Below are 26032 nucleotides of genomic sequence, written 5' to 3' on the forward strand. Positions count from 1 at the left end.
GCCTCCTAGTAACCCCCCTCTGAACTGGCTTCATCACTCTGTTCTCCTCCCCACTGATACCCGGTGTGTGGTGAGTGTACTGGCGCACTATGGCTGCTGTCGCATCATCCAGGTGGGGCTGCACACTGGTGGTGGAGGAGGGGATCCCCAATACCTGTAAAGCGCTTTGAGTGGAGTGTACAGAAAAGCGCTATATAAGTGTAATCAATTATTAATTATTATTATTAATACAAATTAAAAAAAAAAGAAAAAGCCCGTCGCGCTCTCGGCCGTGTTGCCGGAAGAACTCCGGAAACGCCCTTCTCCTGGTAGCGCAACATCCGGGCAGAGCGGGTCTGCTTCCGACGGACGCGGGTGCGAGCTGCACAGAAATGAGGGTTTTATAACGATGAAATACATCAGACACGTCGACGTTTACTATACATGGAAGTACCGAATATCAAAATCAGGAAATCAGCCAAATATGTGAATGTCCCGAGGCCAAACATGTTAAAATATCACTATCAACTTATCCATCTTATCAAGCGTTCGTCTGTCTCATGTCGTGTCTCCACGTAAGTGCAGGTTCGGGACGTTTTGAGTTCATCTTCACCCCTTGGTCGTACTCGCTGGTGTAAGTCGGTTTCTAAAAAAAAAAGGGGGTTGTTATGCGGAAATGCCAGTGAAAGCTGAGCGCTTTAAGGTAGCTGGCGATAGGAAGCCGCGGAATGCAGCACGACTCGGCGGGCAGGACCGGGCGCTCCCCGGCCGGCTCCTCCAGGACCTGCGATCCCACGCCCAGCCCTAGGCATCCTAGCCCTGCCATGGCCGACTCCGACGCCAGAGGGCAGCGCTGCAGGGGCCGAGTCCAAATGAAGCTCGGTACCAAACAAGCTGCAGAATAACAAGACAGCACGCGAGGGAATTAGGTTCATTTAGTCATTAATTGTTTAACGATGGGCATTGATTTACACCACAAGAAAAAGGTCTGTGCGGATACCATGTGGGGATCTGTATGTGATATATCTATATATGGGGCGGAGCGGTCGCTCTGTGGCTCAGGATCTGCGCCTGTGGCTGGAAGGTTGCCGGTTCGTATCCCTCAGGCGGCAGAGGAATCCTAGTCCGTTGGGCCCCTGAGCGAGGCCCTTAACTCCAGCTGCTCCAGGGGCTGTACAATTGCTGACCCTGTGCTCTGACCCCCAGCTTCTCTCCCTGTCTGTGTGTCTCATGGAGAGCAAGCTGGGGTCTGAGAAAAGACACATTCCTAATGCATGCAATTGTATATGGCCAATAAAGTGATCTTATCCAATCTTATCTCTTATAACCAAACAACTAAGGTATCAATGTTATGACAGGTAGCAAATGTCTGTTATTAGGCACCAAATAAAACAAGCTAGGAGGAAGAGCATTTAACACTGAGAAGAATAGGCAGTTCTTTACGCAGAGAGCGGTAGGAGGGTGGAACAAGTCGTCCTACTGCGTTGCTGAAGCTGCTGCCCTGGCTTCTTCTAACAGAAGGCCAGTTGAGTTAGCTCCTCACTTCCAGGCAGGCCAATCCTCTGGCCTGTGACCTGCGGCGTGCTCGTATTCGAAGGGGGGTCTGGATCCAGCTGCAGGATTGGACTCCGGCCTCTCCGCGGGGCGCTCGTCTCCAGAGCCCCGCCCCCCGCTGCCTCGGGGAAGAGCCGCTTCCTCCTGGCCCTTGAGGAGCACAGGGCGGAGCCCAGCGCACAGATGAGTGAGCTCCTCCGCCACAGAGCCAGCAGAGAACACACTGCAGCTGCACTGCTGAGCAGGCGGTACTGCTGAACACCCTCACTGCTGACTACGCTATACTGCTGAACACCCTCACTGCTGACTACGCTATACTGCTGAACACCCTCACTGCTGACTGCACTATACTGCTGGACACCCTCACTGTTGACCAGGCGGTACTGCTGAACACCCTCACTGCTGACTAGGTGGTACTGCTGAACACCCTCACTGCTGACTACGCTATACTGCTGAACACCCTCACTGCTGACCAGGCTGTGTCTGCTGGACACCCTCACTGCTGACTGGAGCTGTGTCAACATGGAGAGCTCAGGTGAGGAGACCCACAGGGACAGTGGGAGCTCAGGGAGGGACAGGGCTCAGGTGAGGAGACCCACAGGGACAGTGGGAGCTCAGGGAGGGACAGGGCTCAGGTGAGGAGACCCACAGGGACAGTGGGAGCTCAGGGAGGGACAGGGCTCAGGTGAGGAGACCCACAGGGACAGTGGGAGCTCAGGGAGGGACAGGGCTCAGGAGAGGAGACCCACAGGGACAGTGGGAGCTCAGGGAGGGACAGGGCTCAGGTGAGGAGACCCACAGGGACAGTGGGAGCTCAGGGAGGGACAGGGCTCAGGAGAGACGGACAGGGACAGTGGGAGCTCAGGGGGGGACAGGGCTCAGGAGAGGAGACCGACAGGGACAGTGGGAGCTCAGGGAGGGACAGGGCTCAGGAGAGACGGACAGGGACAGTGGGAGCTCAGGGAGGGACAGGGCTCAGGAGAGGAGACCGACAGGGACAGTGGGAGCTCAGGGAGGGACAGGGCTCAGGAGAGGAGACCGACAGGGACAGTGGGAGCTCAGGGAGGGACAGGGCTCAGGTGAGGAGACCCACAGGGACAGTGGGAGCTCAGGGAGGGACAGGGCTCAGGAGAGACGGACAGGGACAGTGGGAGCTCAGGGGGGGACAGGGCTCAGGTGAGGAGACCCACAGGGACAGTGGGAGCTCAGGGAGGGACAGGGCTCAGGAGAGACGGACAGGGACAGTGGGAGCTCAGGGGGGGGCAGGGCTCAGGTGAGGAGACCCACAGGGACAGTGGGAGCTCAGGGAGGGACAGGGCTCAGGAGAGGAGACCGACAGGGACAGTGGGAGCTCAGGGGGGGACAGGGCTCAGGAGAGGAGACCGACAGGGACAGTGGGAGCTCAGGGAGGGACAGGGCTCAGGAGAGACGGACAGGGACAGTGGGAGCTCAGGGAGGGACAGGGCTCAGGAGAGACGGACAGGGACAGTGGGAGCTCAGGGAGGGACAGGGCTCAGGTGAGGAGACCCACAGGGACAGGGGGAGCTCAGGGAAGGACAGGGCTTCTCGGCGTGGAACTCTCTCACAGCGGCGCAAGAGACAGCCCTCCGCTCCGTTGCGCAAGCCGCTCTTAGGATAAAAACCGCGTGTCCCGGGACAGCCTGTCCGGCCGCATTCCTGCTCGGAAAGAGGGGGTGTCGCCCGAGGAGGACGCCCCCTTGTCGCGCGGTCCCGTCGTTGGCCTGCAGCGGTATTGCGAGCTGCGCCGCGGCCTGGGCTGTTTGGCGAGGCCATGTAGAGCCCTGGCCGGTCTCCCAGGGATTCTGGGATTAGAACGCGCTGTCGGGAAGAAGTATTGTTGGCCGTTGTGCGGAAGGGACAAGCGTTTCGAGCTCCTGAGTTGGCAAATGGACGACACTAACAGGCCAGGGCGTGGCCGTGGGCCGTCTCCGTCTCCATCAGCTTTCATTAGCTGTTTTCTTAATTGTCACAAATCTTACAACCTTCAATTACACGGTTTTAAAAGCCTGTGGCCTTGCAGTCGTTAATTTCCTGCTCCTTGCCCGACGTCTGTCCTTCTTGAATGCCAGACCAGGCTGAAAGGAACCACAGGAGGGGTTAGGACGTCCTGCCAGGTTCATCCTGCACTTTGGGCAATGTGGTGAAAATCCAGAGAGGGCACGCAGACTCCACACGGTGAGGCACTCCACGAATTACACCACCCCACTCTGAGCACTCACCCCTTATCTGTACCCTACCCGGCTGTCCATTTTCTAACTGCTCCCTTCGCGGGGCGCGCACACAGACACACCGATTTTCTCACCAGCATGTCTTTGGGCTGTGGGAGGAAACCCCACGCCAACGCAGGGAGAACGTGCAAACTCCACACAGACAGCACCCCAGGAACAGAACCCAGAGCCCCAGCGCTGCTCACCTCCTTCCCCGAATCCCAAAAGCAGCCATTACTTAGCCTGCAGGTCCGGAATGTGCTCTTCCCTGCGTGTCCTGGGTTAGAGTGGAGAGGGGGCTGCGGAGCTGGGGGGGGGGGTGGTATCTCCCTGCTGTCTCACCCCTCGCTGTCCCCTCAGCCATGGCCGCCCTGCTGTCTGAAGAGGCGCTCCGATGTCTCATCTGCCTGGACCCGCTCGCCGATCCCCTGTCCACGCCCTGCGGGCACAACTTCTGCGCCGCCTGCATCGGCGGGCACTGGGGGGGCACGGCCGCGCCCCGGTGCCCGCAGTGCGGGGAGGCCTTCGCCGGCCCGCCCGAGCTGGCCGTGAACACCACGCTGAAGGAGATCGCCGAGCGGGTCCGCGGGGCCGGGGCGGGCGCGCCCTGCGACCTGTGCGCCGGGGGGCAGCTGCGGGCGGTGAGGTCCTGCCTCACCTGCCTGGCCTCGTACTGCGAGACGCACCTCCAGCCTCACCGCCGGGAGCCCGCTCTGAGGGAGCACAGCCTGGCCGACCCCGCCGACTCCCTGCGGAGGAGGAGGTGCGGGAGGCATCGCCAGCTCCTGGAGCTGTTCTGCAGGACCGACCAGGCCTGCATCTGCGCCCTGTGCGCCAACACTGACCACAGGAGGCACAGCGTCATCCCCCTGGAGACAGAGTGCACGGCTAAGGAGGTGGGAGTGTGGGCTGTAGTGAACTGCCCCACAGTTGTGAGTGGGCTGTAGTGAACTGCCCCACACAGTTGTGTGTGAGAATGAGGGCTGTAGTGAACTGCCCCACAGTTTTGAGTAAGAATAAGGGCTGTAGTGAACTGCCTTACAGTTGTGAGTAGGCTGTAGTGAAGTGCTCTCCAGTTGTGTGTGAGAATGAGGGTTATAGTGAACTGCCCCACAGTTGTGAGTAAGAATGAGGGCTGTAGTGAACTGTCCCACAGTTGTGTCTGAAAATGAGGGCTGTAGTGAACTGCCCCACAGTTGTGTGTGAGAATGACGGTTGTAGTGAACTGTCCCACAGTTGTGAGTAAGAATGAGGGTTGTAGTGAACTGCCCCACACTTGTGAGTAAGAGTAAGCGCTGTAGTGAACTGCCTTACATTTTTGATTTGGCTGTAGTAAACTGCACCACAGTTGTGAGTGTGTTGTAGTGAACTGCTCTACAGTTGTGTGTGAGAATGAGGGTTATAGTGAAATGCCCCACAGCTGTGAGTAAGAATGAGGGCTGTAGTGAATTGTCCCACAGTTGTGTGTGAGAATGAGGGCTGTAGTGAACTGCCCCACAGTTGTGTGTGAGAATGAGGGCTGTAGTGAACTGCCCCACAGTTTTGAGTGTGTGAGAATGTGAATTGCTTCACAGTTGTGAGTGGATTGCAGTGAACTACCCCAGAGTTGTGGGTGGGTTTCAATGAATTGCCCCTTAGTTGTGAGCAGGCTGTAGTGTGTAAGAATAAGAAGTGAACTGCCCTACTGTTGTGAGTGGGTTCCAGTGAATTGCCCCACAGTTGTGCGTGAGAATGAGGGATGCAGTGAACTGAAATGCGATGTTCTGGAACATCCCACACATGAGCAATGAGGATCTGGAAACTCTAACCTATTGAGGCTGCCTCAATCGAAACATTAGCCAGGTCTTCTGCTGCTTTCATTTTAGATGTTGCTGACATCACTCTTCTTTCACGTTCATAACACAAAGACCACTTTCCAGTCCTTGGTGAGAATGGGACATTCCATTTAAGTGTTACATATTCTTAATACTGTGACAGTTAAGTTTATCATGCTATATATTTCAGTATGTTCATTTTGTATTACTACAAAGAAATAAGGTATTTGTAAATTTTTTTGGCCACAGCTATACTATCATCACTTGCAAAAATACAACTGTTGCTCATTGATAGTTGTAGATCTTCTTCTACAAATACTGTGGAGGAATATTTATAGAATTTTGTCTAGGTTTGTCACTGGGAAAAAACAGTGACCTGTTCCCCTGTTTTGTCAACAGACTGAGCTGAGGAAGACTGAGGCAGAGATACAACAGATGATCCAGGAGAGACTGAAGAAGGTGGAGGAGATCAAACAGGCAGTGGAGCTCAGTAAAGTGAGTCCTGTCAGGCTTTCTGAGTGGGGTACTGCAGGGCTCAGTACTGGGGTCACTGCTCTCTCTGAGACACAGTGAGTCCTGTCAGTCTTTCTGAGAGTGCTGGGGCCTCTGATCTTGTTTTACCAGTAAAATGGCATATACTGGTTCAGACATTTCTTTTTATTAAACACTTTAATCCAAATGGACTTAAATCTATTTTTGCTTTTTGTGATTTCATCTGAATCACATGTGAAGTGATCTGTGCTATCTACCAGAGCAATGAGAGTGAAGTGTTTAACTCTGTGCCCCACACCAGGATTTGAAACTACAACCTTCCAGGCAGGATCCCTGACCACTCTTCCACACTGCTGCAGAGATTGCTGCATCACATGCTAATTTCTCATTCATCCCATCTTCCTTGTCTCACTTCTTGTCCGGTCAGGCCTCCACACAGAGGGAGGCAGAGGACAGCCTGCAGGTCTTCTCCGCTCTGCTGCGCTCCATGGAGAGAACCCAGGCTCAGCTCATCGAGGTGTTCGAGCAGAAGCAAAAAATGGCAGAGAGAAGAGCTGAGGGGCTCATTAAGAAGCTGGAGCAGGAAATCGCTGCGCTACAGAGGAGAAGCACGGAGCTGGAGCAGCTCTCCCAGACCGAGGACTACCTCCACTTCCTCCAGGTCAGCTGTCAGAGTGCCGAGAGGCGAAAAGCACTTTCACTGAGAAACATCACCAGCTACACACTGCAACATAGGATGACAGTGAGATTTCCCACGGGCTTTTGACACAGTCCCACAGGAAGCACAGATCCCCAGACAGAACTCATCTCTGCACAAGGGAGAGTGTGTACACAGAGTGGCTGATGTGTGGAAAGGCATGTCCCCAGCGTCGAAAATCGATGCGATGGGAGTTTAGAGGAGCCTCAATGGGCCCCTTTCAGATCTCACTCCGAGACGTGCTGTGACGCAGTCTGACCTTTCCCGTGGTCATTCCACACGACGCTGTCACACCTGGGTAGCGCTCTCGCAGCCTCACAGGAACTGGTCGGGTCCCAACTCAATCAACTCAATCCATCCATCCCCCAACTGCGGTGAAGACATGATCGGGCAGGAGAGCGATCCCACCTGCGCGTGGTTAACTCATCACTCGTGTTCAGCAGCAGGATGTTTCCGCTCACTCTCGGCAGTACCTCCCCGCTCAGTCTTACCGCTTTGGAACCAGTCCCGGCGTCCTCTTCTCCTGTGTCAGTGTGTCGAATTTCCCTGCTCTTTCTCAGGACTACCTCCCTAGATCCCCCCTGTCCTTTGTCACGGTGCCTCGACTTCCCGAAGGGGCCATGGGAGCTCAGACGGCAAGGGCGTCTAGCTCCTGACCGGAAGGTCCCGGGTTCGATCCCAGGCAGGGGTGAGCGGTGAAGCTTGCTCTAATTCCTTCCCGATGGCTCTCAGGTCCGCCCAGCCTCCTTTCCAAACGAGTACCGGGTGTTAATCCTTCCAGGGGTAACGGGCCACCCGGACTGCCTCTGCCTGACTCCGTCTTCCTTTGTGCCCCTGCTGCCGGTTTCCCGGCTCTGAACTTTGCTCGTTGCTTGACTGCGGCCTTGGACTGTGCTTCTCTGACTGTGTGCTCAGCCTGTTCGTCTGACTCCGCCTGCGCTTGGGTTCACTCCACCGCCCTGGAACACTGTGCTCGGCCTGGTCAGCCGGTTGTTTGGTACCGAGCTTCATTTGGACTCCCCTGCAGCGCTGCCCTCTGGGGTCGGAGGCGGGCATGGCAGGGCTAGGATCCCTAGGGCTGGGCGTGGGATCGCAGCTCCTGGAGGAGCCGGCCAGGGAGTGCCCGGTCCTGCCCGCCGAGTTGTGCTGCATTCCGCGGCTTCCAACAGTCGCAAGGTTGGTATGTTATCCCTGGCAGGTTTCATGTCTCTCACTGCGAAGCCTGTGATCTCACCAGGGGGGGAAGAGCAGGAGGAGGAAGTGCGGACAGGCTTCCCCACTCTTCTCACCTCCCAGTCTCTCGGTTGCGGGTCGTAGGTCACAGGTCACAGGTCACAGGTCACAGGTCACAGACAGTGGTGCCACTCCGGAGCACAGAATCAGTGGCGATCGGTGTCCCTCACTGCAGCAGCTGGAGGCCACAGGGGGTTCCCTGTCACCGAGAGAACCCACGACCACTTACTCCGCCCTGCCCCCAGGAGGGCGCTCACTCTCGGTGCGCCGCAGCTTGGGGAATCTCAGTCCCATGACCCCTCCCGTGATCATAGGCCAGTACAGCACAGTCCCCCGGCTCGGTTAGCAGTTGGTACCGCTTCTTAATGTAGACAACGGGGAAACAGCTCCATGACAAATCCCTCCTCTCTCCTTTTAGCATTTCCCGTCCCTGTGCTGCCCCCCGCAGGCGAAAGACTGGACCGACACCACTGTTCACACTGACCACTTCCTGGGCACGACGAGGAGAGCGGTGTCCCACCTGGTGGACGTCTTCCAGGGGGAGGTGCAGAAGCTCTCAGAAATCGGTGTGTACGGCAGACTTGCAGCCTGTCAGCCTCTCGCCCTGTCTGCGTTTCCTAAATACATCGTTTTCCTCTGCCAGTTTCCTCTGCACTGACTCGAACTGAGTTTTCAATGGCCTTTCCTGAAACATAGCAGGGTGTCTTTGTACCCCGAATCTACATGCGACCTGAGAATGTGCATGCCCTTTGGAAGTGCTCGGCTCAGGAAGTGTTGTTGTCGTTATTGGTGCTAATTGGTTTACCTCTTGGTCTTTTTCTTAGAGCTGAAGAGGATGCAGCGTTATGCGGGTGAGACACACATGTTGTGCTCTTCTGTTGTTCACATGAGATCTGTTCTGTGTGGCTTAATTCTGGTTCATCTATTATTTTGCTCATGTCCACACTAGGTTCCCTCCATGTCATTAATTGCTCAGATCTTATCTAGCATTCAGCAGGAGCCAGCACCACTGTCTCTGTGCTTGTTAAAAATTAACCTCATGAACATTATGTGTGCCAGTAGGTGGCGCTCTTCTATCAGGGCCAGAATTTCCAGTCCCCTGCTGGTCAGTCCAGATCCCAGGACACTGTCAGTAAGAGTAGGGGTGTCCTGACTGCTGGTCAGTACAGATCCAAGGACACTGTCAGTAGGAGTAGGGGTGTCCTGACTGGTCAGTACAGATCCCAGGACACTGTCAGTAAGAGTAGGGGTGTCCTGACTGGTCAGTACAGATCCCAGGACACTGTCAGTAAGAGTAGGGGTGTCCTGACTGCTGGTCAATCCAGATCCCAGGACACTGTCAGTAAGACTAGGGGTGTCCTGACTGTTGGTCAATCCAGATCCCAGGACACTGTCAGTAAGACTAGGGGTGTCCTGACTGTTGGTCAGTACAGATCCCAGGACACTGTCAGTAAGAGTAGGGGTGTCCTGACTGCTGGTCAGTACAGATCCCAGGACACTGTCAGTAAGAGTAGGGGTGTCCTGACTGGTCAGTCCAGATCCCAAGACACTGTCAGTAAGAGTAGGGGTGTCCTGACTGCTGGTCAGTCCAGATCCCAGGACACTGTCAGTAAGAGTAGGGGTGTCCTGACCGCTGGTCAGTCCAGATCCCAGGACACTGTCAGTAAGAGTAGGGGTGTCCTGACTGCTGGTCAGTCCAGATCCCAGGACACTGTCAGTAAGAGTAGGGGTGTCCTGACTGCTGGTCAGTCCAGATTCCAGGACACTGTCAGTAAGAGTAGGGGTGTCCTGGGTGCTGATCCCAGGATGGCGTCAGTAAGAGTAGAGGCTTTAACATTATTTGCAATGAAAAGGCTCCCCTTTGCATTTCAGTTGTAAGTGTGTAGTGCAGAGGACACATAACTGGTGAGTTAAAGCCTTACTGCAGAAATCACCCTGAGTGTTCCAGCCCACCCAGTAATAAAGGGCACTGGTATCACTGGGGTGACCCTTTCCTATGCCTCCCCTTCTGGGGTGGAATGAGCTCTCGGCCCGATGAGTCGCTGGACTTGATCGTTTTGCGTTCAGCCCCCCCGGGAAGCCAGCGCCCCCTCTTGACAGAAGCGCCCCATTCCTGTCTCGGCAGCTGACGTGACTCTGGACCCCCACACCGCGCACCCCCGCCTGGCCCTGTCGGAGGACAGGAGACGGGCGCGGCTGGGCCCGGGGCGGCGGGAGGCCCCCGGGGGCCCGCAGAGGTTCGACCGTGCCGGCTGCGTGCTGGGCGCCGAGGCCTTCGCCTCGGGCAGGCGCTACTGGGAGGTGGAGGTGGGGGACAAGACCGACTGGGACCTGGGCGTGGCCGGCGAGTCCGCCGCCAGGAAGGGGAGGATCCAGGCCAGCCCGCCGAACGGGTACTGGTTCGTGAGTCTGAGGAGGCAGAACACGTACGTCTTCCGCACCGACCCCGCCACGCCCCTCCGGCTGGCCCAGAAGCCCCGCAAGGTGGGGGTGTACGTGGATTACGAGGAGGGGCAGGTCTCCTTCTACAACGTGGAGGCCAGGTCCCACATGTTCACCTTTTACGACACCTTCAGGGAGAAGATCTACCCGTTCTTCAGCCCCTGTACCAATGATGGGGGTGTAAACTCAGCCCCTCTGATCATCACTCCTGTCAGTCCCCCTGAGTGACACACAACGTCTGTGGGAGGGGCAGCATGTATAATAACTGCTGTGTCTTTTGGCTTCACTGACTTTCTCAAAATTGGTTGTATTGTCATCACACTGAGCCCTGGGGACGGTTTCTGGACTGTGTGGCTGAGGGATCAGATCAGATCACTTTATTGGCCCTGTGCGATCTCGTGCATTAGGAGTTTGTCTTTACACAGACCCCAGCTTGCTCTCCATGAGACACACAGACAGGGAGAGAAGCTGGGGGTCAGAGCGCAGGGTCAGCCATTTATACAGCACCCCTGGAGCAGCTGGGGTGAAGGGCCTCGCTCAGGGGCCCAATGGAGTAGGATTCCTCTGCCGGCTTTGGGATTCGAACCGGCAACCTCCAGCCACCAAGCCACCAAGCCACCGCTCCGGATGGGACGTATGCAGCAAATTCGACTGTCCCTGTTGTCCTCCAGCTGCCCCAGGAGCCCCCGAAGGTGGGGGTGTATGTGGATTACGAGGAGGGGAAGAAGCTCTACCCGTTCTTCAGCCCCTTTACCAACGAGGGGGGCAGCAACTTAGCCCCTCTCACCATCTCCGCTCCCACTCTCACAGAGCAGCGCTCACACAGCCCCCGGGGGGGATCGGTCAAGTCAGACTTAATGTCGCAGGGCAGCCCCCCCAGCGCAAGAGCCCGGCATCCGGTTTCGTGTCAGGAACCCGCTGCAACCGGGACCAGACCAGAGATCGCACAAGCCCGTCTGCTGCTGGCTGGACGGGGCACGGGCCCGAACATGAGTGCACAGCTGTGGCCGCGGTGAACGGAGAGGGTCCGTTTTTGTTGAGATACGCAGCGCGGTTCTCAGAGGACTGGAAGAATCAGACGTGTTGAGGACGTGCTTGTAGGATACTGGGCGTGTGAGTCCGATCCTGTGGGTTCTGGGTGTTTTAGGAGCTTTGGGGCTGAGCGGTAACCAGAACACATAGAAAACAAGTATTGTCTTTAGCTTGCAAGTGAAGCTTTTACTAGAGAGAAAATCAGAACTCAAAGATCCCCAGTGTTTAATGACCTTCAGGAGGTCACAGCAGGCTCCTGAGTCTTCCAGGATCTTTGAGGTCACAGCAGGCTCCTGAGTCTTGCAGGACCTTCAGGAGGTCCCAGCATGCTCCTGAGTCTTGCAGGACCTTCAGGAGGTCACAGCAGGCTCCTGAGTCTTGCAGGACCTTCAGGAGGTCACAGCAGACTCCTGAGTCTTCCAGGACCTTCAGGAGGTCACAGCAGGCTCCTGAGTCTTCCAGGACCTTCAGGAGGTCACAGCATGCTCCTGAGTCTTCCAGGACCTTCAGGAGGTCACAGCAGGCTCCTGAGTCTTGCAGGACCTTCAGGAGGTCACAGCAGACTCCTGCGTCTTCTAGGACCTTCAGGAGAAAACAGGCTCCTGAGTCTTCCAGGACCTTCATGACAAAACCACAGGCTCCTGAGTCTTGCAGGATCTTCAGGAGGTCACAGCAGGGCAGATTGCATAGCCACAGAGCAGTTAGTCAATCAATCACTCGTACCTTTAAGAATGAGCAATACTCCTACAGTTGCTAATCTGCAGGCTAGCAGTTTATTTCATACTATTGCAAAGTGTACTCTTGTCAATGTCCAAACAATGTGGGATGGGAGTAAAAAGGTCCATATGATCTCAGTATATTGTACATAGAGAGCGGTGTAGCATTTAAACCGAAGGGAATTGCTATATGTTAAAATGCTAAACTTCTTTGGTAAGGGAAGATGTAAAAACATGTGCCTTTTGGGATTAGTTCAGAGAAGGCAAACGGTGAATTCCTGGTCTTAAAGGAATGTTGTGCACTGTGGGGTTGAAGGAACTGAGCCTCCTTAGTCTGGACCAGCAGGGAATGTGAAGACCACAGCCCGGAGAACTATTTCAGCATCAGAGGAAAGCAGGACCTCTGCTGGAGGGCGTTCAGCACTGACTTGTAGAAGCACTGCTTTCTGTAAAGGGGTGTTGAGGTTGTCTTGAAAAAACTGCCCATCCATGTTGTTGAAACTCATTCAGTGATTATGGTTTAAATCAGTACAGTTTAATAAACTCTCACACACTGAATTTTTTCATGTTGTTTCAAATTCCAAATGGAGGACATGTAGTTTTCTCTGTAACTTTTGCATAACTCTAGTCTGATCGTTGATTTTTCCAATGTGCTTTTGGTCACAAGACCTTCATCAGGCTGTTTAAAATGATCATTTTGAATCTATTAAAATATATTCCCCGCTGTTTCCTTCTAGATGTTTTGGAAACATTTATTCTGATTTGACAATTGTTAAACACATTACGCACTGTTATCACTGTGACAATACCAGGGAGGAAGCCTGCTTTTCTGGGGGTTAATTTCCAATCCTGGACTAGCCTTTACATGACAGCACGTCGTGTATGGTTGTTTGGAATATCTAATAAACCTCGTTCTGCAGACGAGACCAGGCTCTGGAGATCAGACACTGTTGTGCAGGTGAAATACGTCAACTTGCAGATCACTCACAGCCAGAAGATCACAGATTCCAAACCAGGATGATCACTCACAGCCAGAAGGTCACAGATTCCAAATCATGCTGATCACTCACAGCCAGAAGGTCACAGATTTCCAAACCGTGATCACTCACAGCCAGAAGATCACAGATTCAAAAATAGGATGATCACTTACAGCCATAAGGTCACAGATTTCCAAACTGATGATCACTCACAGCCAGGATCAGAGATCCAAGTATTCAAAATCCACAGAGGCATCAACAAAGTCGACCGAGCCGCTATCTTCAGAATCAACAGTGAAGCACAAACACAGGACACAGGTAGAAGCTACAGGGTACGAAGTGAATTTAAACCTGAGAACGGGAGGCCCTCCTGTACACAGAGGGTGGTGGGAGTGTGGAACACGCTGCCCAGGAATGTAGTGGAAGCTGATACACTGGTGTCTCTCAGGAAATGGCTGGATGAGATCCAGGGATGATTAGTAACCAACTTCCAAACTGACTTCTCATTTGTGACTATTCCTGTGAGTACAGAACCCTTTCCGCTGGTGCTTATTTAAAACAAACCTCACGATTAAAACAACGGCCTCCTTCATGGCCGTGCAGCCAGGTGTCCCATGTAGTCCCTTATACTACGCCATTTTCCTCCCTCCCCACCAACCTAATTCAGTTGCTACTGAATTTATCCAGTTAATTAATTCAGTGCTGGAATCCTAGCTGGTGGATATTTGATGCTGGTTGCCTAGCGCTGGTTGCTAGGAGGCCGGGGGCATCTTCTGACTGCACATTCCGCGGTGTGGCTGTTGGAGCAGCTGAGGCGGACAGGACCCCAGCGCGGCGCCCCAGCTCAGCTCAACATGGCCGTCGACCTGCCCCGCCACTTCCAGACTTACTACAGGGAGAACCTGCGGGACCTCCTGGTGTGAGTGCTCCCTCTTCCTTTTGCCTTCGCTCCTCGGTTCGGTAACGGCGCCGCGCGGCGGCACCGGCTGCCCGTGCGCGATGCCTCCTCACCGGGCCGCGCGCGGGGGGGTGCGCTGTCTGTGTCGGCAGGAAGGTGCCCTCGGCGGGGGACGAGCCTCTGGCCCCGGCCACGCGCCTGCTGGAGAAGAGACGGGAGGCGGCCGAGGTTCACCAGGCCATGGAGGCGCAGAGGGAGGTGAGGTGACCTCCATTCGCCCCTCTTTTCACGAATCGCGCCGATGAGCCCGCAGCAGGGTTACCGGCTCATCGGTCAGTCCCAGGACATTTCAGCCCCACAGAGCTTCTAGTTTCCAGCGGCTCGCAAATGTCTTCATTCGCCTCCGTTGACAAGGTGCAGCTGGCGAGCACTGCTGGGGCCTCCTGGGGTGCTGTCCGTGTGGAGTTTGCGTGTCCTCCCCGTGGTCATGTGGGTGCGTCCTCTGGCGGCTCCGGTTTCCTCCTGCAGGTGGGAGACGTGCTGGCGGGTCAGTGTGTGTCCCGTGACGGACAGGTGTCCCCCTCCGGGGTGTGTCCTGCCTCGTGCCCAGTGCTTGCTGGGATAGGCTCCGCCCCGGGTTCGTTCTGGTCCGTCGGCCCTGCCTTCCTTCAGGCGCACGGGGGGGGCTGAACGAATGTAGGATGGGGCTGGACCAGGGGGACACCGGGGCGCCGACAGAAGTATCGGTGCAGAGAGGAGTCGGTGACGGGGCTGCCCTGCCTCTTCGTCACTGTCCTGCCAGCGCACGGGGTGTCCGCCCTCATCACGCGTCTCCCTGCTCAGGAGTTCGAGCTCTCTTTGCGGACCCTGCGCGTGCGCAGAGACGAGCTGAGGGAGAAGGAGGTCCGGATGAAGGAGTACCTGCGCAAGTTTGACAACTTTCTCAAGGTCAGAAGAACATAGATACAGTCTGTATTCACCCCTCTCTCTCAGTGCAGTGTTAATGTACTGGAGTGTCCAGTCAGTGTGTCTGTATGAACCCCTCTCTCTCAGTGCAGTGTTAATGTACTGGAGTGTCCAGTCAGTGTGTCTGTATTCACCCCTCTCTCTCAGTGCAGTGTTAATGTACTGGAGTGTCCAGTCAGTCAGTGTGTCTGTATGAACCCCTCTCTCTCAGTGCAGTGTTAATGTACTGGAGTGTCCAGTCAGTGTGTCTGTATGAACCCCTCTCTCTCAGTACAGTGTTAATGTACTGGAGTGTCCAGTCAGTCAGTGTGTCTGTATGAACCCCTCTCTCTCAGTGCAGTGTTAATGTACTGGAGTGTCCAGTCAGTGTGTCTGTATGAACCCCTCTCTCTCAGTGCAGTGTTAGTGTACTGGAGTGTCCAGTCAGTCAGTGTGTCTGTATGAACCCCTCTCTCTCAGTGCAGTGTTAATGTACTGGAGTGTCCAGTCAGTCAGTGTGTCTGTATGAACCCCTCTCTCTCAGTGCAGTGTTAATGTACTGGAGTGTCCAGTCAGTCAGTGTGTCTGTATGAACCCCTCTCTCTCAGTGCAGTGTTCATGTACTGGAGTGTCCAGTCAGTGTGTCTCTCTCAGGACAGCGAGATGAAACGCCTGCGGGCCGTGCGGAAGGCCGCGCAGGAGCGGGAGCTGGCGAGCCAGAAGCAGGCGGACCTGTGCGCGCTGCAGGAGGAGATGGCGGCCCTGCGGCGGGAGAGGGACAGGCTGGAGCGGCGGGTGCAGAGGAACGCCTGCTATCCGCAGTACCTGGAGAGGGTGGTGCAGGGCTCTGACCAGGTGCGCGGGGGGGCTGGGAGAGAGGCCGGTGTTCCTATTGTTTGGAGAGAGAGGGGTTCACAGGCCTGCTGGATTACAGTGTCTCAGGGCCACTGTGGCTGTGTCCGGTCTGCTCCGATTGTGGTGTGAAATGCCCTCAGCAGCGCTGAGATCAGACAGCCTTGCAGCTCCCCTCTGTCGCCGACGCCGGTGAGCAGCGGTGGCTCTCTCAGTTCCAGGAGGGGCGCCAGGTCATGTCCCGCTACGACACGCTGGTGCTGACGCGCGAGGACCTGCTGCAGACGGCCCAGGAGAACCAGGAGAGCACCGAACGGGCCCGGGCCCACCTGGCCCGGTTCACCGAGCAGAGTAACGACACCATCATGCAGTACAACAACATCCTGGCACTGCTGCAGAGCAAACTGGACCAAGCCAGGGCAGAGAGCCTGCTCTGGGTAAGACAGAGTCACAGAGAGACAGAGAGACAGAGAGACAGAGAGACAGAGAGCCTGCTCTGGGTAAGACAGAGTCACAGAGACACAGAGAGACAGAGAGCCTGCTCTGGGTAAGACAGAGACAGAGAGACAGAGAGCATGCTCTGGGTAAGACAGAGACAGAGACACAGAGAGCCTGCTCTGGGTAAGACAGAGACACAGAGAGACAGAGACACAGAGAGACAGAGAGACAGAGAGACAGAGAGCCTGCTCTGGGTAAGACAGAGTCACAGAGAGACAGAGAGACAGAGAGACAGAGAGCCTGCTCTGGGTAAGACAGAGACACAGAGAGACAGAGAGACAGAGAGCCTGCTCTGGGTAAGACAGAGACAGAGAGACAGAGAGCATGCTCTGGGTAAGACAGAGACAGAGACACAGAGAGCCTGCTCTGGGTAAGACAGAGACACAGAGAGACAGAGAGCATGCTCTGGGTAAGACAGAGACACAGAGAGCATGCTCTTGGTAAGACAGAGATAGACAGAAAGAGGCAGAAAACAATGTCTGCACACCGACTGGACACTAAAATACCTTCATACTGGGAGACAATGAGTGGACACTACAGTACACTGAAACTGGGAGACAGTGACTGGACAATATAGTACACTGGTCCCGAGAAGACAGAGGGTTGATACACTCTTCACTCCTTTTCCATCCACCTCCAGGAGTCCAGATGGGCTCACATCCAGAACACCGCAGCCAAGAAGACCCTGCTGCTGGGGACAATAAAGATGGCCACCCTGAACCTGTACCAGATCGTGTGCAAGAGGGCCCGGGACACTGGGGAGGAGCCCATCGCCCTGGAGGACACCCCCCGACAGCTGCAGAAGGTACTGAACCCCCCTCCCTCCTCTTCAATAGTCAGGGTACCAGCCGGTCTTCGTCTCTCAGTCCCTGTGGTAGTGATCAACTAAGACTGGACAAGATCGGACACTGGAGACAGGACAGGTCTGCGCTGCCTCTGAACTGCCATGGCTTGGGCTGTTTGGACAGCTGATCGGTTCTGGGACAGGTGCGCGATTCGGCAGCTTGAACACAGCAGCCACAGGAAGGAGAGAGGTCAGTGGGGCGGAGCGGTGGCTCTGTGGCTCAGGATCTGTGTCTGTGACTGGAAGGTTGCTGGTTCAAATCCCACAGCCGGCAGGGGAATTCTACCCTATTGGGCCCCTGAGCGAGGCCCTTCACCCCAGCTGCTCCAGGGGTGCTGTATAAATGGCTGACCCTGCGCGCTGACCCCCAACTTCTCTCTCCCTGTCTGTGTGTCTCATGGAGAGCAAGCTGGGGTCTGTGAAAAGATGAATTCCTAATGCAGGAGATTGTAGATGGCCAATAAAGCAACATTATTATTATTATTATTATGAAACTGAGGCGCAGCTGCCTGCTGATTCCCTCTTCCCGTCCATTCCAGATCCAGACCTATCTGACGGATCTGATGTCCGTCTGGGAGGAACTAAGCAAACCTGACAGCCAGGCTGGGACCACAACGCACGGCTCACATAGATAGGCTCTGGCTGCCCCTCGTGCGCCACAAACACACACCCGACAGTCTGCGCTGCCACCTGCTGTTGGGTCCATCACATTACAGCAGGGAAATATCCTCCCCCAACATGGCAAATAAAGATTTACTGTTTGGATAACAAGGGGTGGGATTTGTCTTTTATTTTTGTTCTCATGATTTCTTACACGCAGTACGCGACTGACGTGGTCGAGCGCTTTCTGAAAAATGCGTCAATTCAAATTAAAAACTTCATTTTGGGGAACAATACTGGTTTGGGAGGGTATATTCAGGGTCCTCAGAGTCCTGCCACAGGGCTGAATTCCCAAATCAAAACAAGCTTTTAAGTAACTAAACACCTTTAGTTGTGTAAGATGTTTAAGCAGCTGTCCTAAAGTCAACTGTCTGTTCTCTAACTGGGAACCCAGAGCCTATACTGGCAAGTAACTGGCGCAGGGCACAACCTGGGTGGGGCACCAATCCCCCACAGGGCACACACAGACACACTCTCACACCAGGGCCAGTTTTGTTCCAAAAGCCCATCAACCCACCAGCCTGTCTTTGGACTGTGGTCCACAGATCTAACCAGAGCATCTGGAGGAAACCCACACGAACACCGGGAGAATATCCCAGCTGCATGCAGATAACGCCACAGGACCTGAACCCAGGGCACCGGCACTGCTCCCCACCCTGCTTCACGCCCAGTGTCATCCCCCCCTGGCAGACTGCACCGCTCTTGAATCAGGCCTCGCCGGGACTCCTGGAATTAGAGTTCTTATCCTGAGACTCTTTTCACCCGCGACGGGGCAGGCGGTCGAGAGGCTGGAGGAAGGCTAGATCGTCCCCTCGCGGGAGGAGGAAGAGGCACAGCCGACACTCCTGCCTCCTGGGCTTCAGCCGCCAGTGTCGGCGACAGGGAGGCGGTCGGATCTGTGTCTTCAACTTTCTGAACCACTCCTGCTCTTTTTTGAGCAAAGCACATTCGCCAACGTGAAAAGGAACCAGGATGTTTGTTTTTTTTAAAGGGGCACTATAATAAACTAATAATTTATTTTATTTTATATAGCGCCTTTAAGGGTGGCTTCTCTTACAGAATGAGAACAACAATAGATAAGAAGAATACACAAGATAAAACACAATTACAATACACAGAGGAGACGCTGGATGGTGGTACTAAGTATAGTAGGAGCAGAGGGGTGAAGAGTGGAGCCAGTTCAGTAAAGGCTCTTGTGAAGAAGAAGGTTTTGAGTTTCAGGTTCAGAAAGGTTCAGAAAGTTCAGGTTCCTGCGGTTTGGTCACCCGCCTCAGGATCAAGCCCAGGCCTCCAGTGTCACTCAACAGGGGGTCTTGCCTACTGAGCTAGAGAAGACGTCCTTCAGCACAGATCTGCGGCTCAGCTACTGTGACACGGTAAAACTTAACAAACACGCTGAAAAAGAAAGGAAACACAAACATAAACAAACAACTTGCAGACATTGAGGAGTCACCAAATCAGAACTGTTTCTGGGAGAAGTGGAACATTTTAAATAAATCAAAACCAGAAGAATTGGCCATCCAAAATGGAACAATCTGGCAAACATACTTTGAAAATCTCTATCAAAAGTACCCAAATACAAACCAATCAGACCAAAATTTTGGATTGGCTATTAAAGACAACCAGAACCCCTTAGACTCCCCGATCGCTGAGCAGGAGCTACTGGACAAACTCCAGGCCCTCAGACCACGCAAAGCCTGTGGCCAAGATGGAGTCACCATTGAGATGCTGAGACACAGCAGCCCAAAGTTGCAACAAGCCCTGCTCAAACTCCTCAATCTCATCATGACAGCCGGATGTTTCCCCGAGGCCTGGAACCAAGGACTGATCACGCCCATCTATAAGAGTGGAGATAAACTCCATCCCAACAACTACCGGGGCATCTGTGTGAACAGTAACCTGCGGAAGGTATTCTGCAGTATCCCGAACACACGAATACTGGCCTTCCTTACTGAACACAATGTCCTGAGCAAGAGTCAGATTGGCTTCTTGCCAGATCACCGCACATCTGATCACATTTACACCCTACACACACTGATAGACAAACACGACCACCAAAAACACAAAGGAAAATTTTTTGCCTGCTTTGTCAATTTCAAAAAAGCATTTGACTCAATTTGCCATGAAAGATTGTTTTACAAACTACTCCAAAGTGGCATAGGGGGCAAAGTGTACGACATAAATAAACCAATATATTGAGCAAATGTGCAGCGAAAAGTGGAAACAAAAGGACCACATTCTTCACCCAAGGCCGTGGGGTGAGACAGGGCTTTCAGCTTCCTCCCTCCCATCTCCACAGATGTCTGAGGTAATAGTTCTCTCGGGCGACGAACAGGGCAAGGCTACCTGCTGCCTTGACTGGGGCACCTTGAGTTTAATTCTATTGAAAACTGGGAGAAAACCCCATTAACACAGAGCAACACACTGGGGTCTATTCGGATAGCTACACCGGTATAGGGTGGCAGTTGAGCACAAGTATAACAGGGGTACGAAACCAGGGAACTCTTGACACGAATCCGGGCGATCTCACCAGACTTTACGCCCGTTTTGCAGTGGGTCAGCCGCACTGGTCAGCGGCTCTCCTCGGCCCCGCCCTGACCACCACGACTCCCGCCCTGCCCCTCGCCGCGCTCCCCGGCCGCAGCGCCCGGCGAGGCCGCTACAATATTGTTCCCGGTGTCTCGAATCCAAACGAAGAAGTCCGTGTGATGGTAAACGTTATTCTCTCGTGTGCGAAATTTGACGTACACACGCTGAGAGTAAAACAGAATCCGAAAGCTTTAAAGAATTTTCTAACGCGTTTAAGCTGTACTGTAATTCACTGAAAATATTAAAAAATAAGACTGGTGAGTTGGTCTACAAAAGTCTTTAAGCACAAACGTATTGAATGTAACCTCTAACACCACATAACCTCTGTACTACGGACAAAGTGTTTTCTTCTCCGTTTCTTCCACTTGTTGCTACCTTCTTGTATCGTGTTTAGACATCTGTACATTCGTATGGATGTGACCCAGTGCTGAATAGCTGTCTGTTATGCCAAATCCACTAGATGGCGCTGCCTCTTAGCTCGCGGTGTGTCTTAGTTCCTGCCCGTTAATTTCAGCGTTCTGCGCAGTGATTTACAGGTAAAAAAAAACGACATTTCTGCAGAGTTGTAACGGTAAATACTGTGTTGTTTCCCTATTTACACACTAAATGAGGTCTCAAATGAAAAGTATTGACGAGTATAAAGGGGTATTTCATAGGATTGAGACAAGATTAGCAAGATGGATATTAGATTTTAACCGAGTGGACTGAGGCCGTAGCCAGTTTTTACTCGTCTACTCTGGCGAGGAATAACTGTTAACTCATTTGTAAGTAGTGTGTTTCACACGTTCCTTGTGTTTTCTGTTCCTTTATTATTTACAGAGACTTATGTTTAGTTGTGAAGTGGGTACCGCACCGTTTGTTAAGTGTATGCAATTGTAAGTCTCACACTAATTATCGTTGTAATGTAGTTCTCAGTGAGCGTAAAGCCGAGAGGTGACCTATTTCTGCACAAGCTGCGTGGTGAGTTGTTTACATTTCAACTGTAATGTAATTTATTTTTTGTTCAGTGTTGATGCGATTTTGTAGCGGTTGTAGATGGAATGTCGACACCGTAAAACTAAAATCTGTTTCTAAAGTCTTCCCTCGTGGTGGAAAGAGCCACTACCGTAATTTGTGTAGCAAAAATAGTGTAACGCACACGGCCTCCATTGCAGGTGGCGAGAGCCGCTTCCCAGCGCGGTGACGTCACCGCCCTTCCCTGTGGATGGCAGGGCCCGCAGCCGCCGGGCTGACGGGAGATTTCCCTTTGGCTCAAGAGGCTGGGTCCCTGTCGAGTCCCCGACGGTGGGGGGGGCGAGGGCGCCCATGTGAACTCCGAAGAGTTACAATATCATTATATGTCATTTCTTCTGTTTTTTTAAAAAAATTATTTTCCAAACTAACAAAACAGATCAGACACCATACTTGCCAGGAAATAAAGAACCCCCAAAATATATTTGTGTCCTGTGCTGGTTATTCTTTGCTAGACTACATGTATAAACCCCCGTTTGTTGCATTTTTTTATTTAAATAAAAAATATTTTTTAAAAAACTCCTTCGTTTGCTCTGTGGCGCGGTAGTCATGCGCACATGAACACGCCCGGCGTCATCTCCGGCCGCGAGACCCAGACGTGACGGTGCTGACAGCCCGTGTCTTCATGTGATCAGCCGCTCGCTCACAGGCTGTCGCGCGCACTTCCAGACGTGGTCACGTGTGAACCTGGTTCGCCCGGAGCCCGGAGACCTGCTGGCGCCCAGGAGCTCTCTGTGCGCGCGGCCACCGTGACGCGAAGGGACCGGAGGAAAAGGCGAGCTCGTGCGCAGGGGCGAAAGACAGCGTGGGGACGATGGAGTTATGTCGTGCGCGGGAACTGTACATCGTGGGGACGAACTCGTTATCTCGTGGGCACAAGTTGTAACTCGTTCCCTCGATATAACGTTTCTGTCCTACTGATGGCCCCTCCCGGCCCCGTACTGTCTGGTGTTGACCCGGGCTGCGTTCTCAACCTCGCCTGTGCGCTTCTCCTGGGCTCGGTCCCCTGTTTTTGGTTGCACCTCAGGATGACCTCAGTGCTGCTTGTCTGTGCACCCGCGCACTCTATCAGGCAGCAAAGCCAAGTTCCTCTGGCGGTTTCCTTCTCACTGAAGCTTTGTCTTCTCGCATTCTCACAGAGGTTTATGAACGATCAGTGTGGAAATAAGCAGACGTGTAAATATGTCAGTCTCAAGACATTCCCACGATCCCTGCTTATCGTAACTTACAAAGTGATGCACGGACATCACTGTCGAAGGGAATTACAGAAAACAGATGAAATTAAGTAAAAAAAAACAAATGCACTCAATAGCAAGGGAGGTGAGATGAGTCATTAATCATCTCGATCAGTCATCTCAACACACACACACACACAACAGAGGGAGTCAGAGTGTGATGTTGATTCCAATCCAGTTTATTGCAGGAGAGTTTAACATCAGAGGAGGGGCTGTCTGCTCCACACACAGCAGTCTGACACAGACACAGTGTCCAGGGACTGTGGGCTCCACACAGGCTCCACAGCACCACAGCCCTACTCCCACTCATGCCACTCGCCAGAATCAGGTAAGAACGACCCCCTGGGACAACAAGAGACTCCCCGTGCCCGACCCAGAGGGGTCTCTCCCCCGCCCCCCCGCCACGGCTCAGTTACAGAGGTCAGTCTTGCAGCAGGAAGCCCTGGCGGTCCATCCCATGTTCAGCATGGCGCATTCCGAGAACTTGCCACACCTCCGGATGACACCCGCTGCAGAGAGACACAGAGAGGGGTGGTTAGACTGCACTCTCGCTGGGCTGAGCCATTTCCCTGACCTTCAAGACAGCACACACAGCTGACACGAGGAGTATCAAACAGATACACTGATATATTAAAGAGACATTCTGAAGATTAACTGTAAGAGACACACACTGTCTGTATTAACTGATAGAGACACACTATATTAGCTGATAGAGACACACTGTTTGTATTAGCTGATAGACACACACTGTCTATATTAACTGATAGAGACACACTGTATTAACTGATGGAGACACACTGTATTAACTGATGGAGAAACACTGTGTGTATTAGCTGATAGTCACACAGTCTGTATTAACTGATGGAGACACTGTATTAGCTGATAGACACACACTGTATTGGCTGATAGAGACACACTGTATTAGCTGATAGAGACACACTGTCTGTATTAGCTGATAGTCACACTGTCTGTATTAACTGATAGAGACACACCGTCTGTATTAGGTGATAGAGATACACTGTCTGTATTAGGTGATAGAGACACACTGACCAAGCCAGCAGACAGACCCAGTATCTTGACTTACGGAATGGAGGGCGGAAGATCGCAGACACACAGACGGTGTTATCACCCGTGCACGTCTGCACTGTACAGCTCCCAGGGACCCCACCCTGTCCCTGACCCATGCAGTTGTTACACCTCAGGGCCTTTCCTGCAGGCCAGGGGGACAGAGTCAAGAGGAGAGAGTCTGGTGAGCAGGTATGGCCTCTCTCTCATCGCTCCACCTCATCACTGAATCGCTTCTTTCTACTTCATTTCTGCCAACACCTGGCACCCTAAAAGAGTATGCTTCATCTCTCTCCCTTCTTCCTTGTTTGTGAGGTTTTCTTCAGTACTCAGACACTGAATTGACTAATGGAATTTTAATTGTATCAAAAGATTCATGTGAGGCAAAAGTATGGAATTTCTGCTTTTACTTCTCGATAACTGCATGTGTACATGTTAAACCATGGAAAAACTAACGTTTCTGTGTTCAGTGCCCCCAATTTTCCCCCAGTGCTGTTCAAAGTTGTTTGAAACTCTTAATGACGGCCATTGATCCTGTCTGAAATGACCAGTCTGTCTGTGAGATCAGTGTTATTGATAGTCGGAGATGACCAGTCTGTCTGTCTGTGTGATCAGTGTTATTGATCCTGTCTGAAATGACCAGTCTGTCTGTGAGATCAGTGTCCTTGATCCTGTCTGAAATGACCAGTCTGTCTGTGAGATCAGTGTCCTCGATCCTGTCTGAAATGACCAGTCTGTCTGTGAGATCAGTGTCCTCGATCCTGTCTGAAATGACCAGTCTGTCTGTGAGATCAGTGTCATTGATCCTGTCTGAAATGACCAGTCTATCGGTGTGATCAACGTTATTGATAGTCGGAGATGACCAGTCTGTCTGTCTGTGAGATCAGTGTCATTGATCCTGTCTGAAATGACCAGTCTGCCTGTGAGATCAGTGTCATTGATCCTGTCTGAAATGACCAGTCTGTCTGTGAGATCAGTGTCATTGATCCTGTCTGAAATGACCAGTCTGTCTGTGAGATCAGTGTCATTGATCCTGTCTGAAATTAACAGTCTGTCTGTGAGATCAGTGTCATTGATCCTGTCTGAAATGACCAGTCTGTCTGTGAGATCAGTGTCATTGATCCTGTCTGAAATGACCAGTCTGTCTGTGAGATCAGTGTCATTGATCCTGTCTGAAATTAACAGTCTGTCTGTGAGATCAGTGTCATTGATCCTGTTTGAAATGACCAGTCTAACGATGTGATCAATGTTATTGATAGTCGGAGATGACCAGTCTGTCTGTCTGTGAGATCAATGTCATTGATCCTGTCTGAAATGACCAGTCTGTCTGTCTGTGAGATCAATGTCATTGATCCTGTCTGAAATGACCAGTCTGTCTGTGAGATCAGTGTTATTGATCCTGTCTGAAATGACCAGTCTGTCTGTGAGATCAGTGTCCTTGATCCTGTCTGAAATGACCAGTCTGTCTGTGCGAGGAGAACTGTTGTCAGTACCTGCTGTGTTGATAAAAGGGGCAGTGAGTGACCACTGTGAATAACACAGAGTCACATGAAGCTCGGAGACAGAGTGAACTCACCGCAGCTCAGAGACAGCAGCAGGACGGCAGCGAGGAACAGCAGCGACTTCATCTTGTTGGAGTACGACAGCAATATTGGGGTCTGTACAGAGTGAAAATGTCAAAATCATACCCATAAGTATTTCATTTTCACTGAATACTTGCAGTTTCGTTTCAAAAGAGGAATGAGCTCATGCTACCGCTTCAAGAATAAGAATAAGAAACGCTTTCCACATCTGAGACAAATCGGCTCATCGGGCCAGAACGCAGCCCAATTTCCTTTGAGTTAATAATAATAATAAAATAATAAGAATCAGCCCTCGGAACGGCGAGTTCGGAGCAGTCGATCCGCCTCCTCTCAGGGGCCCAGAGGCCGGCGGCTCTGAAGCCAGGACCGCACACCGTGTTGACTCACCAGCTCACAGCGAAGCGGGGTGTCAGTCTGAGATGAGCGGCACACACGTCCCGTCTCTTTATATACTGTAGCTTCTGCCCCCCCCCAAAAAAAACTCTGCTGGTAAAGAAAAAAGGCAACATAAAAACAAAACAGTCAAAACAGGATTACAGACAAGGGGGCGCCCCTGGTGATGGAAACCACGCCCCTCCATCCACAGAAGATCCACTATGCCCGCCCCCCGCGGTGAGAACCACAGCCCTTGTCACCGAGGAGGATTAAAAAAGGAATTTAATAATAATAATAATAAAAAGCCATTTGA

General features: G+C 52.9%; 2 protein-coding genes and 2 long non-coding RNA genes across 9 annotated transcripts in view; 3 read left to right on the forward strand and 1 right to left on the reverse strand.

Moving 5' to 3' along the window:
• The first annotated feature begins 268 nt into the window (after positions 1-268).
• Positions 269-12923, forward strand: LOC148660486 (E3 ubiquitin-protein ligase TRIM39-like). Of its 5 annotated transcripts, none has more exons than XR_015939791.1 (8): positions 269-2068; positions 4122-4657; positions 5975-6070; positions 6495-6728; positions 8416-8563; positions 8822-8848; positions 10123-12023; positions 12138-12923. XR_015939791.1 is itself a non-coding variant. In XM_088637918.1 (8 exons), exons 3-8 carry the CDS (start codon positions 4124-4126, stop codon positions 10665-10667), a joined length of 1584 nt encoding a protein of 527 aa, XP_088494044.1. In that variant the 5' UTR covers positions 269-2068; positions 3624-3729; positions 4122-4123; the 3' UTR covers positions 10668-12923. The 5 variants fall into 5 exon arrangements, 4 of the variants coding, with proteins under 4 accessions (XP_088494044.1, XP_088494042.1, XP_088494041.1 ...); XM_088637918.1 differs by adding an exon at positions 3624-3729 and having other exon boundaries at positions 10123-12923; XM_088637916.1 differs by having other exon boundaries at positions 269-1883; positions 2017-2068; positions 10123-12923.
• A 200-nt stretch (positions 12924-13123) lies between these two features.
• Positions 13124-17972, forward strand: LOC148660487 (coiled-coil domain-containing protein 42-like). Its single transcript, XM_088637962.1, has 7 exons — positions 13124-14083; positions 14215-14320; positions 14906-15010; positions 15662-15862; positions 16075-16296; positions 16998-17162; positions 17741-17972. The coding sequence occupies exons 1-7, from the start codon at positions 14019-14021 to the stop codon at positions 17834-17836; spliced, it is 960 nt and encodes a 319-aa protein (XP_088494088.1). The 5' UTR covers positions 13124-14018; the 3' UTR covers positions 17837-17972.
• A 2862-nt stretch (positions 17973-20834) lies between these two features.
• LOC148660488 (uncharacterized) lies at positions 20835-21929 on the forward strand. The gene is made up of 3 exons (XR_015939802.1): positions 20835-21021; positions 21359-21410; positions 21605-21929. It is a non-coding gene; the product is annotated as an uncharacterized LOC148660488 (long non-coding RNA).
• A 930-nt stretch (positions 21930-22859) lies between these two features.
• LOC148660489 (uncharacterized) overlaps positions 22860-26032 on the reverse strand; it is a 43094-nt gene continuing 39921 nt past the window's right edge. Inside the window, exons 1-4 of one of the 2 annotated variants that reach the window (XR_015939796.1) lie at positions 25732-25827; positions 25338-25419; positions 23781-23906; positions 22860-23205 (exon numbers count right to left, since the gene is read on the reverse strand). This is a non-coding gene — a long non-coding RNA (uncharacterized LOC148660489). Of the gene's footprint in view, positions 23206-23780; positions 23907-25337; positions 25420-25731; positions 25828-26032 lie in introns of those variants that run through there. The other variant, XR_015939797.1, reaches the window with a different exon arrangement.

This window comes from Lepisosteus platostomus, chromosome 6 (assembly GCF_059453375.1).
Source record: "Lepisosteus platostomus isolate fLepPlt1 chromosome 6, fLepPlt1.hap1, whole genome shotgun sequence".
Lineage (NCBI taxonomy): Eukaryota > Metazoa > Chordata > Actinopteri > Semionotiformes > Lepisosteidae > Lepisosteus > Lepisosteus platostomus.